The 17369-nt window shown below is 41.9% G+C and overlaps 1 protein-coding gene across 5 annotated transcripts in view; it reads right to left on the reverse strand.

Annotated features, from left to right (window-relative positions):
• The window catches only part of KDM2B (lysine demethylase 2B), a 715168-nt gene that overhangs the window by 106704 nt on the left and 591095 nt on the right, over nt 1-17369 (reverse strand). For 3 of the 5 annotated variants that reach the window (XM_069214907.1, XM_069214906.1, XM_069214903.1), the window contains exon 16: nt 15664-15751. In XM_069214907.1, the coding sequence (XP_069071008.1) occupies nt 15664-15751 (88 nt within the window). The remainder of the gene's footprint in view (nt 1-15663; nt 15752-17369) is intronic. The other 2 variants (XM_069214908.1, XM_069214905.1) reach the window with 1 other exon arrangement.

Consider the following 17369-nt stretch of genomic DNA (forward strand, 5'->3'; position numbering starts at 1 on the left):
GTGAAAAGAGGAAGTGAATGCCTATGCCTTATTGTCAAATGTGGGAACAGGATTTTTCAGAGGAGGACATCTGTTGCCAATACTGGAGCTACTGGGTTTGTTGACCTTGTGACTGCAGCTAGAAGGATTATTGAGGGGATTGAATCCTCTGTTTGTGGTGGTATCTGGAGTATATCCACCAAAACTGGGAGTGGTAGAAAGTCTCCAAACCTACCGCTTTTTAAAGCTTCTGCATCTTATTTCCTTCCTTACATCTTATCTGTGGGAGACACAAGAGAACAGCACCAGTAAATGGTAGATTCATTACCATAAGTTGAACGTCTGCCTTGAGAGAGGTTAGACACAGCCAAAACACTCTACAGAGGGTGATTCCAAGGTAGAACTCGGACAGCTAGGGCTACCAAGTCTATCAGTGCCCTAATGACCCAATTTCATACTAGTTTAACTTTTTGTGCCACTTTTAGAAAGCCCTGTTTCTGTCTCTTAGCAGGTGTCCAATAAAGGCAGAAAGTGACCCTTATAACCCTCTACCATAAAGCACCAGAAAGGCAGTAGCAGTCTTGAAGGCTATTGCTGCAGGACCACAGATCTTGCTACTAAGTTGTTTGTGTGTTTGCTCTCTTTATCTCTCTTTCCCTGGGGGAACTGAGACTTCAGAGGCCAATGCATATTTTTGTCTCACTGTTGAAATGATTAACAATTCATGATTTATCTCAGGTAAATTAGGCCCTGTTCATAAGGCTTATATTGTTTTACGTAGCCTTACTGTAGCCAACTTGATTATTGCTGGGGTCAGAAGCTTTTCCTCAGCGAGGCCTGCAACTTCTAATACCAAGAGCATAGGGGTCTAATAGAAGCCCTCCTTTGCAGAAATGTCTTGATGGCCGAGGCGACAGTCTTAGGTGCCACCAGCAGAACATTAAAGTTAGATGCAATTAAAAGTCTTGGAAAGTAACCTCATCTGTGTCTTGTGATGTGAGTACAGGATATAAATGAATCCAGCAAATGATAGGAGGCAAAGAGATGGAAGAGGTTAATTTCCATTTAAGGTGCTCTGATGGAGCACGAGGAGCTGTACTTGCAAGTGTCCAGGTGAACCTGATGTACACTCTTGTATGAGTATAGGCCTTGGAGGAAATTACAGGGGGGGGGGGTCGTCAAGAGGCACTTGGACTGGGTCCGAGGCTTGCAAGTGCTAAGAGAATCTATCCTGATGTAGCAGGATGACCAGTTGATGAAGCAAATAAATTGATGGAGTTAAATGTCTCAACATCGATATATCCGATGTTGAATCTCTCGCTGACGTTCCTCTCCAGCAATAAAGCGGTAGTAGATTTTCTAGACACCTACTGATGGAGCAAATGGAGAGGTGTAGGAGAAATCCTCTGTATTGCTGATGTTGACATTGTACTGGTTGGTGTGCTAGTACCAGAGACATTGGCATCGACGTTGGTGCTATCATCACATTGCTCAAAACACTGCATGCCAATGCCATACTCTTCGACATTGACTATTGCTCCTGACCAATCCACAGAGTGTCTGGAGTGGTGGTGGTGATGTTTTCTTCTTCTGTCTCTAGATCTGCCCTGTGGGAGTTCTGGTCAAAAAAGTACACAAACTCTGTTGAATAAGCCCTCTCTTTTGCTTGCTCTCGTTGCTGATTTTTCAGCTCTTTTTCCACCCTGCGGTCTTCCACTTTTCCTATGATCTGAAGTGAACTCCCTCACAGTTTTGCTGGGCTTATTAGGTCATCTTTTTATAGAACATACTTGTAACAGAATGAGTTTGTGGAAGACAGACCAAACACACTGAGTGTGGGTCAGAAGTAGCCTTATTTCTCCCTCAGGAGGGCCACTTTACAAAAAACAGGAGGGCATTTGTGAGGGAAAAATCCTTTCAACGTTGGAGAAAATGAAGGGAAAAGCATCACAGAAGTACACAACGGCAAGCGAAGATCAATATTTGAAAAGTGTTGAATTCCCTTGGAAAAATGGATGAAAACCCCCTGAAATGTTTATAGAGCCACTCAGCGTGAGAAGAAAGAACTGCAGATGTACCACTCAGCACACAAAGGAAGAAGGAGCTGCGGCTGTGAGGCAAACTGCCAGAACATAGCATGCTGGGAGATGAAACCTGCTGCCTTCCTTAAATGAACAGTCTGTATTTCCTCTTATGTACTCTTGACCTGACAGGCACCTTTTCCTACATTTTCTCTCATTTGAGGAAGGAGAAGAGCTTACTGGAGATAGTGTAGCACATTTCCTTTACCTAGGTAATGCAATGTTGGGTATTGGATAAAAGGTTTGGATAAAAGGTTTAAAAAAAATAAAAATAAAAATGCAGCAAAAGTAGCCCTGTCCAGGTGTCAACTGATTCCAAACCTTTGAAATGCCTACCTCTTGACTTTTATTATTACATTCAAGGCTGAAGTGTTCTGGAGTCCCCACATGTAGGAAGGTAGATTCTTAATTTATGGCCATACGTGAGGATCCTGGAATACAAAAATGAACCTTTTTTCAACACCCTGTATCAAAAAGAAGGATGCTGGAAATTACCTAGATTCAGAACTTGCTAGAAGCATCGTAACAGTAGGTAAGGCGGACAAAATTGTGAGGAAGCTCGAAAGAGGAGAAAGCACTAAGGGCCTGATTATGAACTTGGCAGATGGGATAGATATCCTGTCTGCCGTATTACAAGTTCCATTATATCCTATGGAACTTGTAAAACGGCGGGCAGGATATCCATGACATTTGTGACTGAGTATCCCATCTGCCAAAGTTGTAATCAGGCCCTAAGTGGTTACAGAGTTCAATATAGAAATTAACTGATGGCAAGGTGAAGGGGAATGAAGAGTGCACAGAGGGAGATGAATTATGCAATGGAGAACTTCTTACCCAAGTGCCTTTCTTTCAATGGTCATGAATGAGGTAAATTGGTTAAATGGGCAATCACGTTGACTTCCATATCCATTGGGGCTCAAGGGCAATAAAGATAGTAGCACCATTACCTCTGTTCTCAGATATGGGAGACCCATTTTTGGAGAACATGGTATTTCGATAACATTTTTAAAGATGTGCTACTGCTTCTCTTCCCAGACCTTAGTCCAATCACTAAAGCTGGAAGGTGAGAGCTCCAAGACATAGTCAAGGCATTCCTGGACTGCTGCCTCAGTGGTTTATGCAAAACATCAGAAAGTAGTGGCAGACGGTAAAATGTAAGTATGTGTGCTAATTTAAGAAGACAAACGATTTAATTCAGTTATGGTTTTCTAAGGTCGAAAAACATGGTGTATTATTATTTAAAGTGTTAGCACTGCCATTCCATATTGACCTTGTGGAAAAGCAGAAGATGCTCTTTGTTGTCTTAAGTAAAAGTCAACTGATGTTGTATTTGATTTCCTTTCCTGACGCTTTCAGTGCTGTTGCTGTTTTTTTTCTCCTATACCACCTTTCTGTGATTTTTTCTTTCCTCCCCCTCCTGTTCCCTATGTGACCCCCTCTTGCCAACAGACTCCAACTGTCCCTTACATTCCTGGTGGACAGCAACCCACTTTTTATGTCATAAATGGATTGTTATTACTTAACGTGTTGGAGGTTGTGTGTTGCATTCAAAGTGTATTTTTTTTTTTTGCCTAATCCTATTCTTGGTGGCTTGTGATACAGAGAGTTCTACTATGTTGATATCTGGTGCATTACAAATAAAAATGATTTAAAGCTAAGACAACCTCACTTGGGAAAGGAAATTCAATATAGTACACATAGTAGGCATCTATTTTTTGTATCTGAGAAAAAGTAGCAGCAGGTAGAAATTGGCTTACTTCTCATGCTCTTCTACATCAAACTTGGAAACGGAACACTTGCGTAATGCCCAACCCAGTTTTGAGGCTGGTGGTTCTGGCTGGACAGCAAATGGACTTAGGATCTGGCATAGTTATATCAGTTTCACTGGGCTGACAATCTTTTGAGATAGGAAAGCTGGACCTTTTTGTAGAAATGAATCTGATTTGGTAGGCCACTCAAGCATCTCAGACATGTCTGTGGAGCACACTGATTGCATGCCTGAGACCGCTTTCTGATGTAACCTTCAGGCCCCCTGCCCGAAAATCGGCAGGTTTTTAAATTGCAAAGAATGAGATTTGACTGTTTGGAAGGCAATAAAAAACAAAGGGACTGTAATAGGAGGGTGCTCAAATTATGTTTGCGTTTTAGCCAGTCAAGTGGACACTATGTTCTAATACCATTCAGTGCTCTATGATCTACCCTGTGAAGCTCATGATCTCAATGGAAGGGAAGAATTGTCAATTTACTGGCCCTGCTCGAGTATGTAAATTACTGAGTGGTTGAATAGGAAGATGTGCAGCTGACAGATGAGGGGCAAGTGCCCCAGAGGATAATGCAGACAACAGCAGTAAAGTGTGAAGACTATGAGGCAAGTGTTATGGCTGAGAAGAGTACTTCATTTTCTACTGTAGCAGAGACTGAATGTCCGGCACAGGGCATAGGAATGCTTGCCTCTTGCCAAGCGCAAACGAGCTGCAACCTTAGGAGATGCTGTATTGGCTAACAGCATATGATCTGTGGCATCAGATGGACCGACAACATATTGTACTACCAAGTATGTACCATGTTCTGTTTCTGATAATTGATTTTGGGGTGTTTTGCTGTAATGCATTATTGTACTGATAGTTCTGGGCACCATTGTTAGTGCCAAGGAAGGTATTCAAAGTTATGTGGCATGCAGAGATATGTCAACATGTCCCAGGTTCATGACCATTTGGATGGCTGGAAAATGCTTCAATATTATTGATGTAGCCAAGTCCAATGTCCTTTAGAGAAGACCACAAACATATTAAATGTCTATTGTGGAATGTGTGTGCGATCAATAGTAAAAAAAAAAAAAATTATAATCTTGCAAGTGATGACATTTTGACAGACATGGAGCAGAAGTGAATGATGCAGCAGTATCATTTGGTTCCAAGAAACCACAATGGTTTTGCCATTAAGTGGATAATAAGCAGATATTTTGCATCCTACGGTTCATACTCCGGACTATACTAACACAAAAGAAAATCGTTTTTTAAATTAGGGAAACACCTGCGGAGAAGAATAACAGTACACAGGAAGCTATGCAATTTGTCAGCCATTAAATAATACATAATGGCCCCTATACACTCAGAGCTTCACAACTGTATATTAGATAGATACAGGAAATATAATGCACACACAAACCTTTTGGTGCAGAGACCTCAATAAAACCACACCTGACCTGCACTCTTTCAGATTATTCTCCAATGTAACTGCAATTGAAAATTCCAGGTAAGGACTGAGTAGGGGAGCCTGGAGATTCCCCAAGGAAGCTCTACATGAGTCAGTTTCAAGAATGAAATGCAGATAGCTATAAATTACTTCATTAATATAAATGAGGGTTCTGCATCTAAATGGGTCAGTATGTTTATTCCAGGGATGTGAGTATATCAAAATAAGCTGGAATGTTTAAATTCATACAAACAATTTAAAAGCTGAAAGAGACATTATCTGTGCTTACGGAATTATATGCAGATTCAGGGGATATAAACATACTGACTGATGTTAATACTATGTTGTCGGCTTTTAGAGACACTGCAGACAGAGGTAGACAAAGGGGTAAACAAGCTAGGGCCTGCTACTATGATGAGGGGGATAGACCGGGCAGAATACTGGCTCAGCTATCTACAGGTCCTGTTAGGCAGAGGACAATGGCATACTTAGTATGCTAGCAAATTATTATAAAAATGTATATTCCACAATATATCACTGACTTCTACATATATCGAACATTAGTTAGATGTTACATTAGTTTGGCTAGATGATGCTCACAGACTGTTTCTAGCTGACCTCTTGCAGGTCACCTAAATTGTGACTGCACCTGATGATCTCACAGAGGAAGTAGTGGCTATCTCAGTCCGAGTGGGCTTTGTAGGTAGAAATGGTCCTGCCATTGAACTATATCAAGAATGCACATGCTTGCATGCCTCTTAATATTATATGCAGGGACACCAGAAGACAGACATCTCTTTACCACCAACATAGAAGCAATAGTGATGGCCCTGGAAAAACCCCAAGGAGAACCTCACACCTTGGAAGTCCTATAGATCCATGTCTAACATGAACACACACAGTAAAACACTGGCCAAAGGGATATCTAAACATATGAACTCTGTGGTAATGGGAAGCTATTGACAGACCAGGTGGTGTTTGTTCTGTGATCTGAAACACTGCAAGATTTGTGTAACTCATTTTCTTTATCACATCAAGTAAACACAAGTATACATCCGGACCATTTTGCGCATAGTTGGATGGATGGGAGGGGGACACTTAATTAGGCTCATTAAATTGTTTTATGTTGGTCTCACTGCCAGGGCTAGGCATAATTGGCCCATGTCTGCCATATAAGTACAAATATCAACCCTTTTAAATCTATAAGAGTGCTAGGCACAGATGCCTGTTTCCCTGCACCGCTATTCGCTGTTCCAAAGGAACCAGTGGCTTACTTGATGCAGGAGCATCACACTCAAAGGGGGAATGCCTTCGTGAAAAGATGGTTGATGGTTAATGTATGCAATGATATTATGTAACTAATTTAACATCCTGGGACTTATTGGTCTCAATTATCAGGGACTCAATTAGATTTAGAGGTATATCAGGAGTTAGAATAAAATGAGATGCACCTGATATAGTGCCACTGATTCCAGTGATGACACAGCCTCAGCCTGGATACCCACTAAATTAGACTCCTAAATATTTGGAGATTAAGGTCCACACAGGCAGTGAAGTGGTAGTGTAAAGCACGTATGGTCCAGAAATACTTACAGATGAATCAGGTGGAAAGATTAATCAAATTACCACCATCTTCGGTCGGCAGAACTGCCCTCCAAAAGATGTTAGTACTTCCAAAACTGTTCTATCTTTTTGCCAGTATACACATACTGCTATTCACAGTTTTCTTCTTCAAGTTGGCATTAATACTGACGGTATTAATTTGGTCTGGGCAGCACCTGCAAATATGAAGGGATATCCTGACTGCACATGAAGAGGGGAGGATTTTTAGTACCAGACTTAGACACTTACTTTTACTCTACTCAAGGACATTTTGTATTTTTGGTATCTTCACTTCTACCCCCATTTAGTCCCAAAATGGATTAGGCTGAAAACTGCATGCTTCAAAGACTATTTGCGAGCTGTATTAGTAAATCGGCCATATGTACAGTAAAATCCACCAGTAGACCCTGGCATGAAATGGGTGTTCAAACTTGGCTCAATGTGATTGCTGTCCTACTGATGAATAGTCCCCTAATCCTTCTGACGGCAGAAAAAAATAGTTCCTTATTCAATGGTAAGGGTGGATTTGATGCATATATGGAACTTTCAAAGAGAGAAAATATAAGAGCACTGGTAGAATACAAGATAAAGAGAATGCCACAGCAACTGATGTGTTTACGCATTTCAGAATGCAATATCCCTACAGTCAAAACACTCTTACTTATCTTAATGAGAGTGCGGGGTTCATGCCACGGATCCAGAACATGCCACCTATAGATTGCAAACAATGGCTATCAAAGCTATACAACTTGTTGAATAGCTTGACAGATGACATTTGAGACCAAGCTAAGAGGTAATGGAAGACAGATTTGTTAGGAGAGATAATTGATTATTGCTAGCACTATTGCTATGACCAGAGAGTGCAGATCTCGCTAAATAATTGGTACAGATTATTACACTTAAAATGTTTACATTAGCTCTATGAATGCATGAATTAGATGTCATAGTGTGAAGGCAGACTGCATATTTTTGCCTAAACATGTCCACAGGTGTGGTTATTTTGGAAAGATGCTATTTTGCCCTATCTCCTGAGCTATCTTGCATAATGCCATTCCCACTCCATTCCTTTCTTTCCTGTGATTTGTATTAATTATGCCTAAAACTATGAGAAAACTCAATGCCTTGATGTGGTCACTGGAATACGCCATCTGACTATATTCTGGATGAAGGGACCCCCACCCGAATCAAAAGACTGGGCTAAACATGTTGCTATTTGTAATGAGGAGTGAGAGACTTACGTGAGTCTCCGACAAGCCACTGCAAGACCCAAAGACATATGGGACCTGCTATGAATGTATTTATGTAGTATGTAAGACACCTTTGTATGAGAGATAGATGCAGTACACTGGTACTACATGAGTAAGGATTAATGCTGTACAGCAATTTGGCCTATGCTCTTCAACTGACTGCATGCTAATACGGTAGCAATGTACTGGGGACAGTACCTATAAGTTTTCCTTTTTTTGCCTGTCCGGGACTATGTCTCTGTACGTTGTTGATAGCAGGAGTGACTTTATGACACGTGGGGTGAGTAAAATGCTAATCCTGTACCACCAAGTGGTAATGCTGCTACTTGTTGTCTTTAGTATTACTGTAAAAGTTAATTTAAAAAAAGCCTTATTCCTGAGCAGCAGTCAAGCAACATTTGTGAAAGAACCTCGTATCCAGAGTTTTAGAACCACTAGAATAGAAAGTGTGCTTTAGCATTTGTTTCAATAAAGAAAGTACATATAGTGCAATAGATCATTATTGACACTGACCTCAAAGCAGCATGGAAAGTTACCAAGTGCTTGTGAGACTGCTATACAAATGCATGCTGCAAATTTAGAATGCTTTGTTGCTGGATGGCAGTGAAGTATGCTGATGCCACAGAAAAACAAGATGAAAATATAAAAATGAGGTACAAAAAAGGCCACTACTTTATAGGATTACCCATATGCAATAATAAAATGGTAGATAGCAAAGCAAGGACCAAGTTACTTCCTCTTATGAGGTGGGTATATGGCTACATGGAGAGGAGGATGTGGTTGCATACATATATATGGAAAATGTCACTTACCCAGTGTACATCTGTTCGTGGCATTAGTCGCTGCAGATTCACATGCTGTGCACATCCCGCCATCTGGTGTTGGGCTCGGAGTGTTACAAGTTGTTTTTCTTCGAAGAAGTCTTTTCGAGTCACGAGACCGAGGGACTCCTCCCATTTCGACTCCATTGCGCATGGGCGTCGACTCCATCTTAGATTGTTTTGCCCGCAGAGGGTGAGGTAGGAGTTGTGTATGCTAGTAATAGTGCCCATGCAATGGAGTGAATGCGTATGTACATAATAAAGTTTCAAGTAATCTATTTACAAATGTACAAATGTTCAAGATCTACTTCTAAACGGCTACAGGCTCCCGGGGAGGAGGGTGGGCGCATGTGAATCTGCAGCGACTAATGCCACGAACAGATGTACACTGGGTAGGTGACATTTTCCGTTCAATGGCATGTGTAGCTGCAGATACACATGCTGTGCATAGACTAGTAAGCAGTTATCTCCCCAAAAGCGGTGGTTCAGCCTGTAGGAGTTGAAGTAGTTTGGAATAATGTTCTTAGTACAGCTTGACCTACTGTTGCTTGTTGTGCAGTTAGCACATCTACACAGTAGTGCTTGGTAAATGTATGAAGCGTAGACCATGTCGCTGCCTTACATATTTTGTTCATTGGAATATTTCCTAGAAAGGCCATGGTAGCACCTTTCTTTCTGGTTGAGTGTGCCTTTGGTGTAATAGGCAGTTCTCTTTTAGCTTTAAGATAGCAGGTTTGAATGCACCTAACTATCCATCTAGCAATGCCTGGTTTTGAAATTGGATTTCCTGTATGAGGTTTTTGAAAGGCAATAAATAGTTGTTTTGTCTTTCGAATTAGTTTTGTTCTGTCAATGTAGTACATTAGTGCTCTTTTGATGTCTAATGTATGTAGTGCTCTTTCAGCTACAGAATCTGTCTGTGGGAAGAACACTGGTAATTCTACCGTTTGATTCAAGTGGAACGGTGAGATTACTTTTGGTAAAAATTTGGGATTTGTTCGTAGAACAACTTTATTTTTGTGTATTTGAATAAATGGTTCTTGAATGGTAAACGCTTGAATTTCACTCACTCTTCTTAGAGATGTGATGGCAATTAAAAATGCAACTTTCCACGTTAAGTACTGCATTTCACAAGAGTGCATGGGCTCAAAAGGTGGGCCCATGAGTCGTGTTAAGACAATGTTGAGGTTCCACGAAGGAACTGGTGGCGTTCTTGGTGGTATAATTCTCTTTAGGCCTTCCATAAACGCTTTAATGACTGGTATCCTAAATAATGAAGTTGAGTGCGTAATTTGCAGGTAAGCTGAAATTGCAGCAAGATGTATTTTTATGGAAGAGAAAGCTAGTTTTTCGTTTTGCAGATGTAGTAAGTATCCTACTATATCTTTTGTAGATGCGTGTAAGGGTTGAATTTGATTATTATGGCAGTAATAGGCAAATCTTTTCCATTTATTTGCATAGCAGTGTCTAGTGGTAGGCTTTCTAGCCTGTTTTAGGACCTCCATACATTCTTGTGTGAGGTGTAAGTGTCCGAATTCTAGGATTTCAGGAGCCAAATTGCTAGATTCAGCGATGCTGGATTTGGATGCCTGATCTGTTGTTTGTGTTGTGTTAACAGATCTGGTCTGTTTGGTAGTTTGACATGAGGTACTACTGACAGGTCTAGTAGTGTGGTGTACCAAGGTTGCCTTGCCCATGTTGGTGCTATTAGCATGAGTTTGAGTTTGTTTTGACTCAACTTGTTTACTAGATATGGAAGGAGTGGGAGAGGGGGAAAAGCGTAAGCAAATATCCCTGACCAGTTCATCCATAGCGCATTGCCCTGAGACTGATGTTGTGGGTACCTGGATGCGAAGTTTTGGCATTTTGAGTTTTCTTTCGTTGCAAATAGATCTATTTGTGGTGTTCCCCAAATTTGGAAGTAAGTGTTCAGTATTTGGGGGTGAATCTCCCATTCGTGGATCTGTTGGTGATCCCGTGAGAGATTGTCTGCTAACTGATTCTGAATTCCTGGAATAAATTGTGCTATTAGGCGAATGTGGTTGTGACTCGCCCAATGCCATATTTTCTGTGTTAGGAGACACAATTGTGTTGAGAGTGTTCCTCCTTGTTTGTTTAGGTAGTACATTGTTGTCATGTTGTCTGTTTTGACAAGAATGTATTTGTGGGTTATCATGGGTTGAAATGCTTTCAGCGCTAGAAATACCGCTAACAGTTCTAGGTGATTTATGTGTAACTGTTTTTGCTGCATGTTCCATTGTCCTTGGATGCTGTGTTGATTGAGGTGTGCTCCCCACCCTGTCATGGAAGCATCTGTTGTTATCACGTATTGTGGCACTGGGTCTTGGAAAGGCCGCCCTTGGTTTAAATTTATACTGTTCCACCATTGAAGCTAGATGTATGTTTGGCGGTCTATCAACACCAGATCTAGAAGCTGACCTTGTGCTTGTGACCATTGTGATGCTAGGCACTGTTGTAAGGGCCTCATGTGTAACCTTGCATTTGGGACAATGGCTATGCATGAGGACATCATGCCTAGTAGTTTCAGTATTATTTTGACTTGTACTTTTTGTTTTGGATACAAGGTTTGTATTACCATTGTGAAATGTTTGTACTCTTTGTGGACTTGGAGTAGCAATCCCTTTTGCTGTGTTGATAGTTGCTCCCAAGTATTGCTGTGTTTGGCACGGCTGCAGGTGTGACTTTGCGTAGTTGATTGAGAAACCTAGTTTGTGTAGGGTTTCTATGACATATTTTGTGTGTTGTGAACACCGTTTTAGCGTATTGGTTTTGATTAACCAATCGTCTAGGTATGGGAACACATGTATTTGCTGCCTTCTGATATGTGCAGCTACTACTGCCAGGCATTTTGTAAAAACCCTTGGCGCAGTTTTTATTCCGAATGGCAACACTTTGAATTGGTAATGTATCCCTTGGAATACAAACCTTAGGTACTTTCTGTGTGAAGGATGTATTGGTATATGGAAATATGCATCCTTTAGGTCTAGTGTTGTCATTTAGTCTTGTTGTTTGAGCAGTGGGATTACGTCTTGTAGAGTAACCATGTGAAAATGGTCTGATTTGATGTAGGTATTTAATGTTCTGAGATCTAGTATCGGTCTCAGGCTCTTGTCCTTTTTGGGTATCAGGAAGTACAGTGAGTAAACTCCTGTGTTTAATTGATCTTTTGGTACTAATTCTATTGCTTCTTTCTGTAGCAATGCCTGAACTTCTAGTCCTAGAAGATCTATATGTTGTTTTGACATATTGTGTGTTTTCGGTGGGACGTTTGGAGGGAATTTTAGAAATTCTATGCAATAACCATGCTGGATAATTGCTAAGACCCAAGTGTCTGTTGTTATTTCCTCCCAATGTGTGTAAAATTTGTTTAGTCTCCCCCCCACAGGTGTTATGTGTTGGGGATTTATGACCTTGAAGTCACTGTTTGTTTTGAGGAGTTTTGGGACTTTGGAACTTTCCTCTGTTTCTTTGAAACTGTCGTCCTCTATATTGTCCCCGAAAACCTCCCCGCTGATACTGGCTCTGGTAAGTGGGCTTTGTTTGTGAGGTTGTGGCTTCTGTGGTTTGCCCTCGAAACCCCCCTCGAAATTGTGTTTTTCGAAATGTGCCTTTGCTCTGCGGGGAGTAGAGCGCACCCATGGCTTTGGCTGTGTCAGTGTCTTTTTTAAGTTTTTCAATTGCAGTGTCCACCTCCGGCCCAAACAACTGCTGTCCGTTGAATGGCATATTCAGCACAGCTTGCTGTATCTCTGGTTTAAATCCTGATGTACGCAGCCATGCATGCCTCCTTATCGTTACTGCTGTGTTGACAGTTCTAGCAGCTGTGTCTGCAGCATCCATTGCTGATCGAATTTGGTTATTGGAGATATTTTGTCCCTCTTCGACCACTTGCTGCGCTCTTTTTTGAAACTCCTTTGGCAAGTGTTCAATAAGGTGTTGCATCTCGTCCCAATGGGCCCTATCATATCTGGCTAGCAAAGCTTGCGAATTTGCAATACGCCACTGGTTTGCTGCCTGTGCCGCCACTCTTTTGCCTGCCGCGTCGAATTTTCTACTCACTTTATCTGGAGGTGGCGCGTCTCCTGAAGTATGAGAGTTGGCTCTTTTGCGTGCTGCTCCAACTACAACAGAGTCTGGTGATAGCTGTTGTGTGATGTACACTGGGTCTGTTGGTGGCGGTTTATATTTTTTATCTACTCTTGGAGTAATGGCTCTCCCTTTGACAGGCTCTTCAAACACCTGTTTGGAGTGTTTTAGCATTCCGGGCAACATTGGCAGACTTTGATATTGACTGTGCGTAGACGACAGTGTATTAAAAAGGAAGTCATCTTCAATGGGTTCTGAGTGAAGGCTGACATTGTGAAATGCTGCTGCCCTTGATACCACTTGAATGTAGCCTGTACTATCCTCAGGTGGCGAGGGTCTTGCTGGATAGCACTGAGGACTATTGTCTGACACTGGTGCGTCGTAAAGGTCCCATGCGTCAGGGTCATCTTGACTCATCCCCGTATGTGTTGGGGATTGCATCATTGGTGGAGTGGCGACCGGTGATAGTTGAGGAGAGTGATGTGGGGATGGTGGTGGTGTTATTTGTTTAGCCACTTTTGCTTGTGGCTGTTTGTCCTTGTCCTTGTTTTGGAAGGCAAGTTTTCATTTCATTCTGATTGGGGGGGAAGAGTGCTGATCTTCCCTGTATCTTTTTGAATAAAGAGCCGCCTTTGCGTGTGATCTGGCTCTATTGTTTGTAATTCCTCTTCAAATCTGTGTGTCTTCATTTGAGAGGACAGTCCTTGTTCCTCTGAATAGGAACTAATTTTCGGTTCGGTTGCCGGATGTTTCGGCACCGAAACCTTTTCTGCAGCTTTTTTCAGCTCCGACAAAATCTTTTTTCTTTTCGGCGTCGTGCCCTCTCGGTGCCGACCAACTTCGGTGCCGCTGTCTTGGTGCCGAATCTCTACTGCGCCACTCTCTCGGGCCCGAGATTGCTGCGTGCCTGTATCTCGACCGGAGTCGGATGACTTCGACACCAGCTCGCCTTTTTTCGGTGCCGATGGACGGTCACCTACTTTTCGGGTTAAGCCATGGCCTGTTGGCGGTGGCGTCCCCTGGGCTTTGGCAGTCTTTTCGTGAGTTTTTTGTTTCGACGTCTTACTCACAGTTTTCGGCGTTTCTTCGGGATCGACCTCCTCCGAGTCCGAATCCTGGGTGGAGAATGTTTCTTCCTCCTCCTCGAAACACCCTTGTCCTGTCGGCGCTGACGCCATTTGCAGTCTTCTTGCTCTTCGGTCCCTGAGTGTCTTCCTCGACCGAAACGCTCGACAGGCCTCACAAGTATCCTCCTTGTGTTCCGGTGACAAACACAAGTTACAGACCAGGTGTTGATCTGTATATGGATACTTGCTATGGCATTTTGGACAGAAGCGAAATGGGGTCCGTTCCATCAGCCTTGAAGAGACACGTGGCCGGGCCGACCAGGCCCCGACGGGAATCGAAAAAACCCCGAAGGGCCACCGGAGCTCTTCTCAATTCGGTGTCGATCTGTTGTAACTAACCCGATACCGAACGCAAACAATACCGTCGATTTTTCCGAGATTCTAACTAACTTTCCGACCCGAAACACGGAGCGAAAAGGAACACGTCCGAACCCGATGAAAAAACAATCTAAGATGGAGTCGACGCCCATGCGCAATGGAGTCGAAATGGGAGGAGTCCCTCGGTCTCGTGACTCGAAAAGACTTCTTAGAAGAAAAACAACTTGTAACACTCCGAGCCCAACACCAGATGGCGGGAAGTGCACAGCATGTGTATCTGCAGCTACACATGCCATCGAACATATATATATATATACATACATACATACACACACACACACACACACCACTGACACATGTTTAGTTTTAACAGCTAATGAAGCAGTTTACATTCCCACCACAATGCCCTATTGCTTGGGAAAAGGAAAGCAAAGGCTATAAATGCCTACAGAACTGTTCCTGCAATCCTAAAGCAGCCATTATCTACCATCATGGATCTTCCAACACTGGTAGAATTTGAAATGTAGGAAATAGGGAAAGCCATAACATGACAATGGTACATTTTTTATGCCACAGTTTGGAGAGTGGCACCTGGTACAAGAAACTAGCAGTTACTGTTTCTATCCCTCCCTGTTACGACTGAAACTCTAACCCCACCCATAACATTGTAGCAAGACAATTTTTAACAGTGATTTCTGACGTGCAGTAACCACTGTCCCTGCAGTATGCATTTCCAGCACTCAAACTTCACCCTACGTACATTCATGAGCCATTCGTACAGTATTACTATCAATCAGTTTAGCTAGTTTAATTATCATTGTTGGCTATCAAGGTTGCTCCTCTACTCCTCTTCTCACACATGGCTACTTGGCTTTTGAGAAAGTATGAGCTTTTCCTTCAAACTAAATCCTCCACATCTAAAATGCCAGCAATTACACCTTCTTGTGGCACCTGAACTCGAGATTAAGTGGAAGGCTAGTTTTATGCTATGGGAATGGCAAACATTTGATTACATTTTAAATTATGTATTTGTATGCAATGTCCTGTTGCAGACTCCTAGTGTATGTGATGTAGTTTCTTAAACATTTCTGTACCTCAGTGATGCTAAATTCTAACACAGCAGCACCTTGGCTCAAGGAAAAAAAGAAAGAAAACAAGCTAGTAAATATTCAGGTAGATTAACTCACTTTGCCAGTTTTTCCAGCATGATTGCACTTCGGACATTCCCAACAGTTTGGAAGCTCGTCGTTGATCACACCCTCAGATTCCTTTATCTTTGTGAAAGTAAGAGCACAAACGTACATGTCAGTCGAACTCTTAAATATGGGCTTGTATGTTTAAAAGCAAAATTCAGGAGTGTTCATCAAACAAATTTCTTCCACATTTTTCAAAAGCAAAACATCTGCTGGAAAAGACTTGGTCATCAACAAAACAACAAAGTTTTTTTTGTAATGTTCCTTCAAGTGTCTTTAACAAAACAATTATCAAGATTAAATTCCTCCTTTATTAATATGTTCAAACCCATGATGGAAAACTCAATCATGTATCATATGTACCATACTTGGTGATAATTTTCTCTCCAACACAGTGAATACATTTCAACAGTCCATCAAATGTTTAACAATAAATTATGAGCAGCCAAAGCACAATGAAAAGAACTTAAGTGCTATATATGGAAAATGTCACTTACCCAGTGTACATCTGTTCGTGGCATGAGATGCTGCAGATTCACATGCTTTGCACATCCCGCCATCTAGTGTTGGGCTCAGAGTGTTACAAGTTGTTTTTCTTCGAAGAAGTCTTTTCGAGTCACGAGATCGAGGGACTCCTCCCCTTTTGGCTCCATTGCGCATGGGCGTCGACTCCATCTTAGATTGTTTTCCACGCAGAGGGTGAGGTAGGAGTTGTGTATTATAGTAATAGTGCCCATGCAATGGAGTAAATATGTATGTACATAATGTGGTTTAAAGTGATATATTTACAAATGTTCAAGATCAACTTCGAAACGGCTACAGGCTCCCAGGGAGGCGGGTGGCCGCATGTGATTACGTCTTGTAGAGTAACCATGTGAAAATGGTCTGATTTGATGTAGGTATTTAATGTTCTGAGATCTAGTATCGGTCTCAGGCTCTTGTCCTTTTTGGGTATCAGGAAGTACAGTGAGTAAACTCCTGTGTTTAATTGATCTTTTGGTACTAATTCTATTGCTTCTTTCTGTAGCAATGCCTGAACTTCTAGTCCTAGAAGATCTATATGTTGTTTTGACATATTGTGTGTTTTCGGTGGGACGTTTGGAGGGAATTTGAGAAATTCTATGCAATAACCATGCTGGATAATTGCTAAGACCCAAGTGTCTGTTGTTATTTCCTCCCAATGTGTGTAAAATTTGTTTAGTCTCCCCCCCACTGGTGTTATGTGTTGGGGATTTGTGACCTTGAAGTCACTGTTTGTTTGGAGGAGTTTTGGGACTTTGGAACTTTCCTCTGTTTCTTTGAAACTGTCCTCCTCTATATTGTTCACGAAAACCTCCCCGCTGATACTGGCTCTGGTAAGTGGGCTTTGTTTGTGAGGTTGTGGCTTCTGTGGTTTGCCCTCGAAACAACATTGTTGTCATGTTGTCTGTTTTGACAAGAATGTATTTGTGGGTTATCATGGGTTGAAATGCTTTCAGCGCTAGAAATACCACTAACAGTTCTAGCTGATTTATGTGTAACTGTTTTTGCTGCATGTTCCATTGTCCTTGGATGCTGTGTTGATTGAGGTGTGCTCCCCACCCTGTCATGGAAGCATCTGTTGTTATCACGTATTGTGGCACTGGGTCTTGGAAAGGCCGCCCTTGGTTTAAATTTATACTGTTACACCATTGAAACGAGATGTATGTTTGGCGGTCTA

Source organism: Pleurodeles waltl, chromosome 11 (assembly GCF_031143425.1).
Source record: "Pleurodeles waltl isolate 20211129_DDA chromosome 11, aPleWal1.hap1.20221129, whole genome shotgun sequence".
In the NCBI taxonomy this organism is placed as follows: domain Eukaryota; kingdom Metazoa; phylum Chordata; class Amphibia; order Caudata; family Salamandridae; genus Pleurodeles; species Pleurodeles waltl.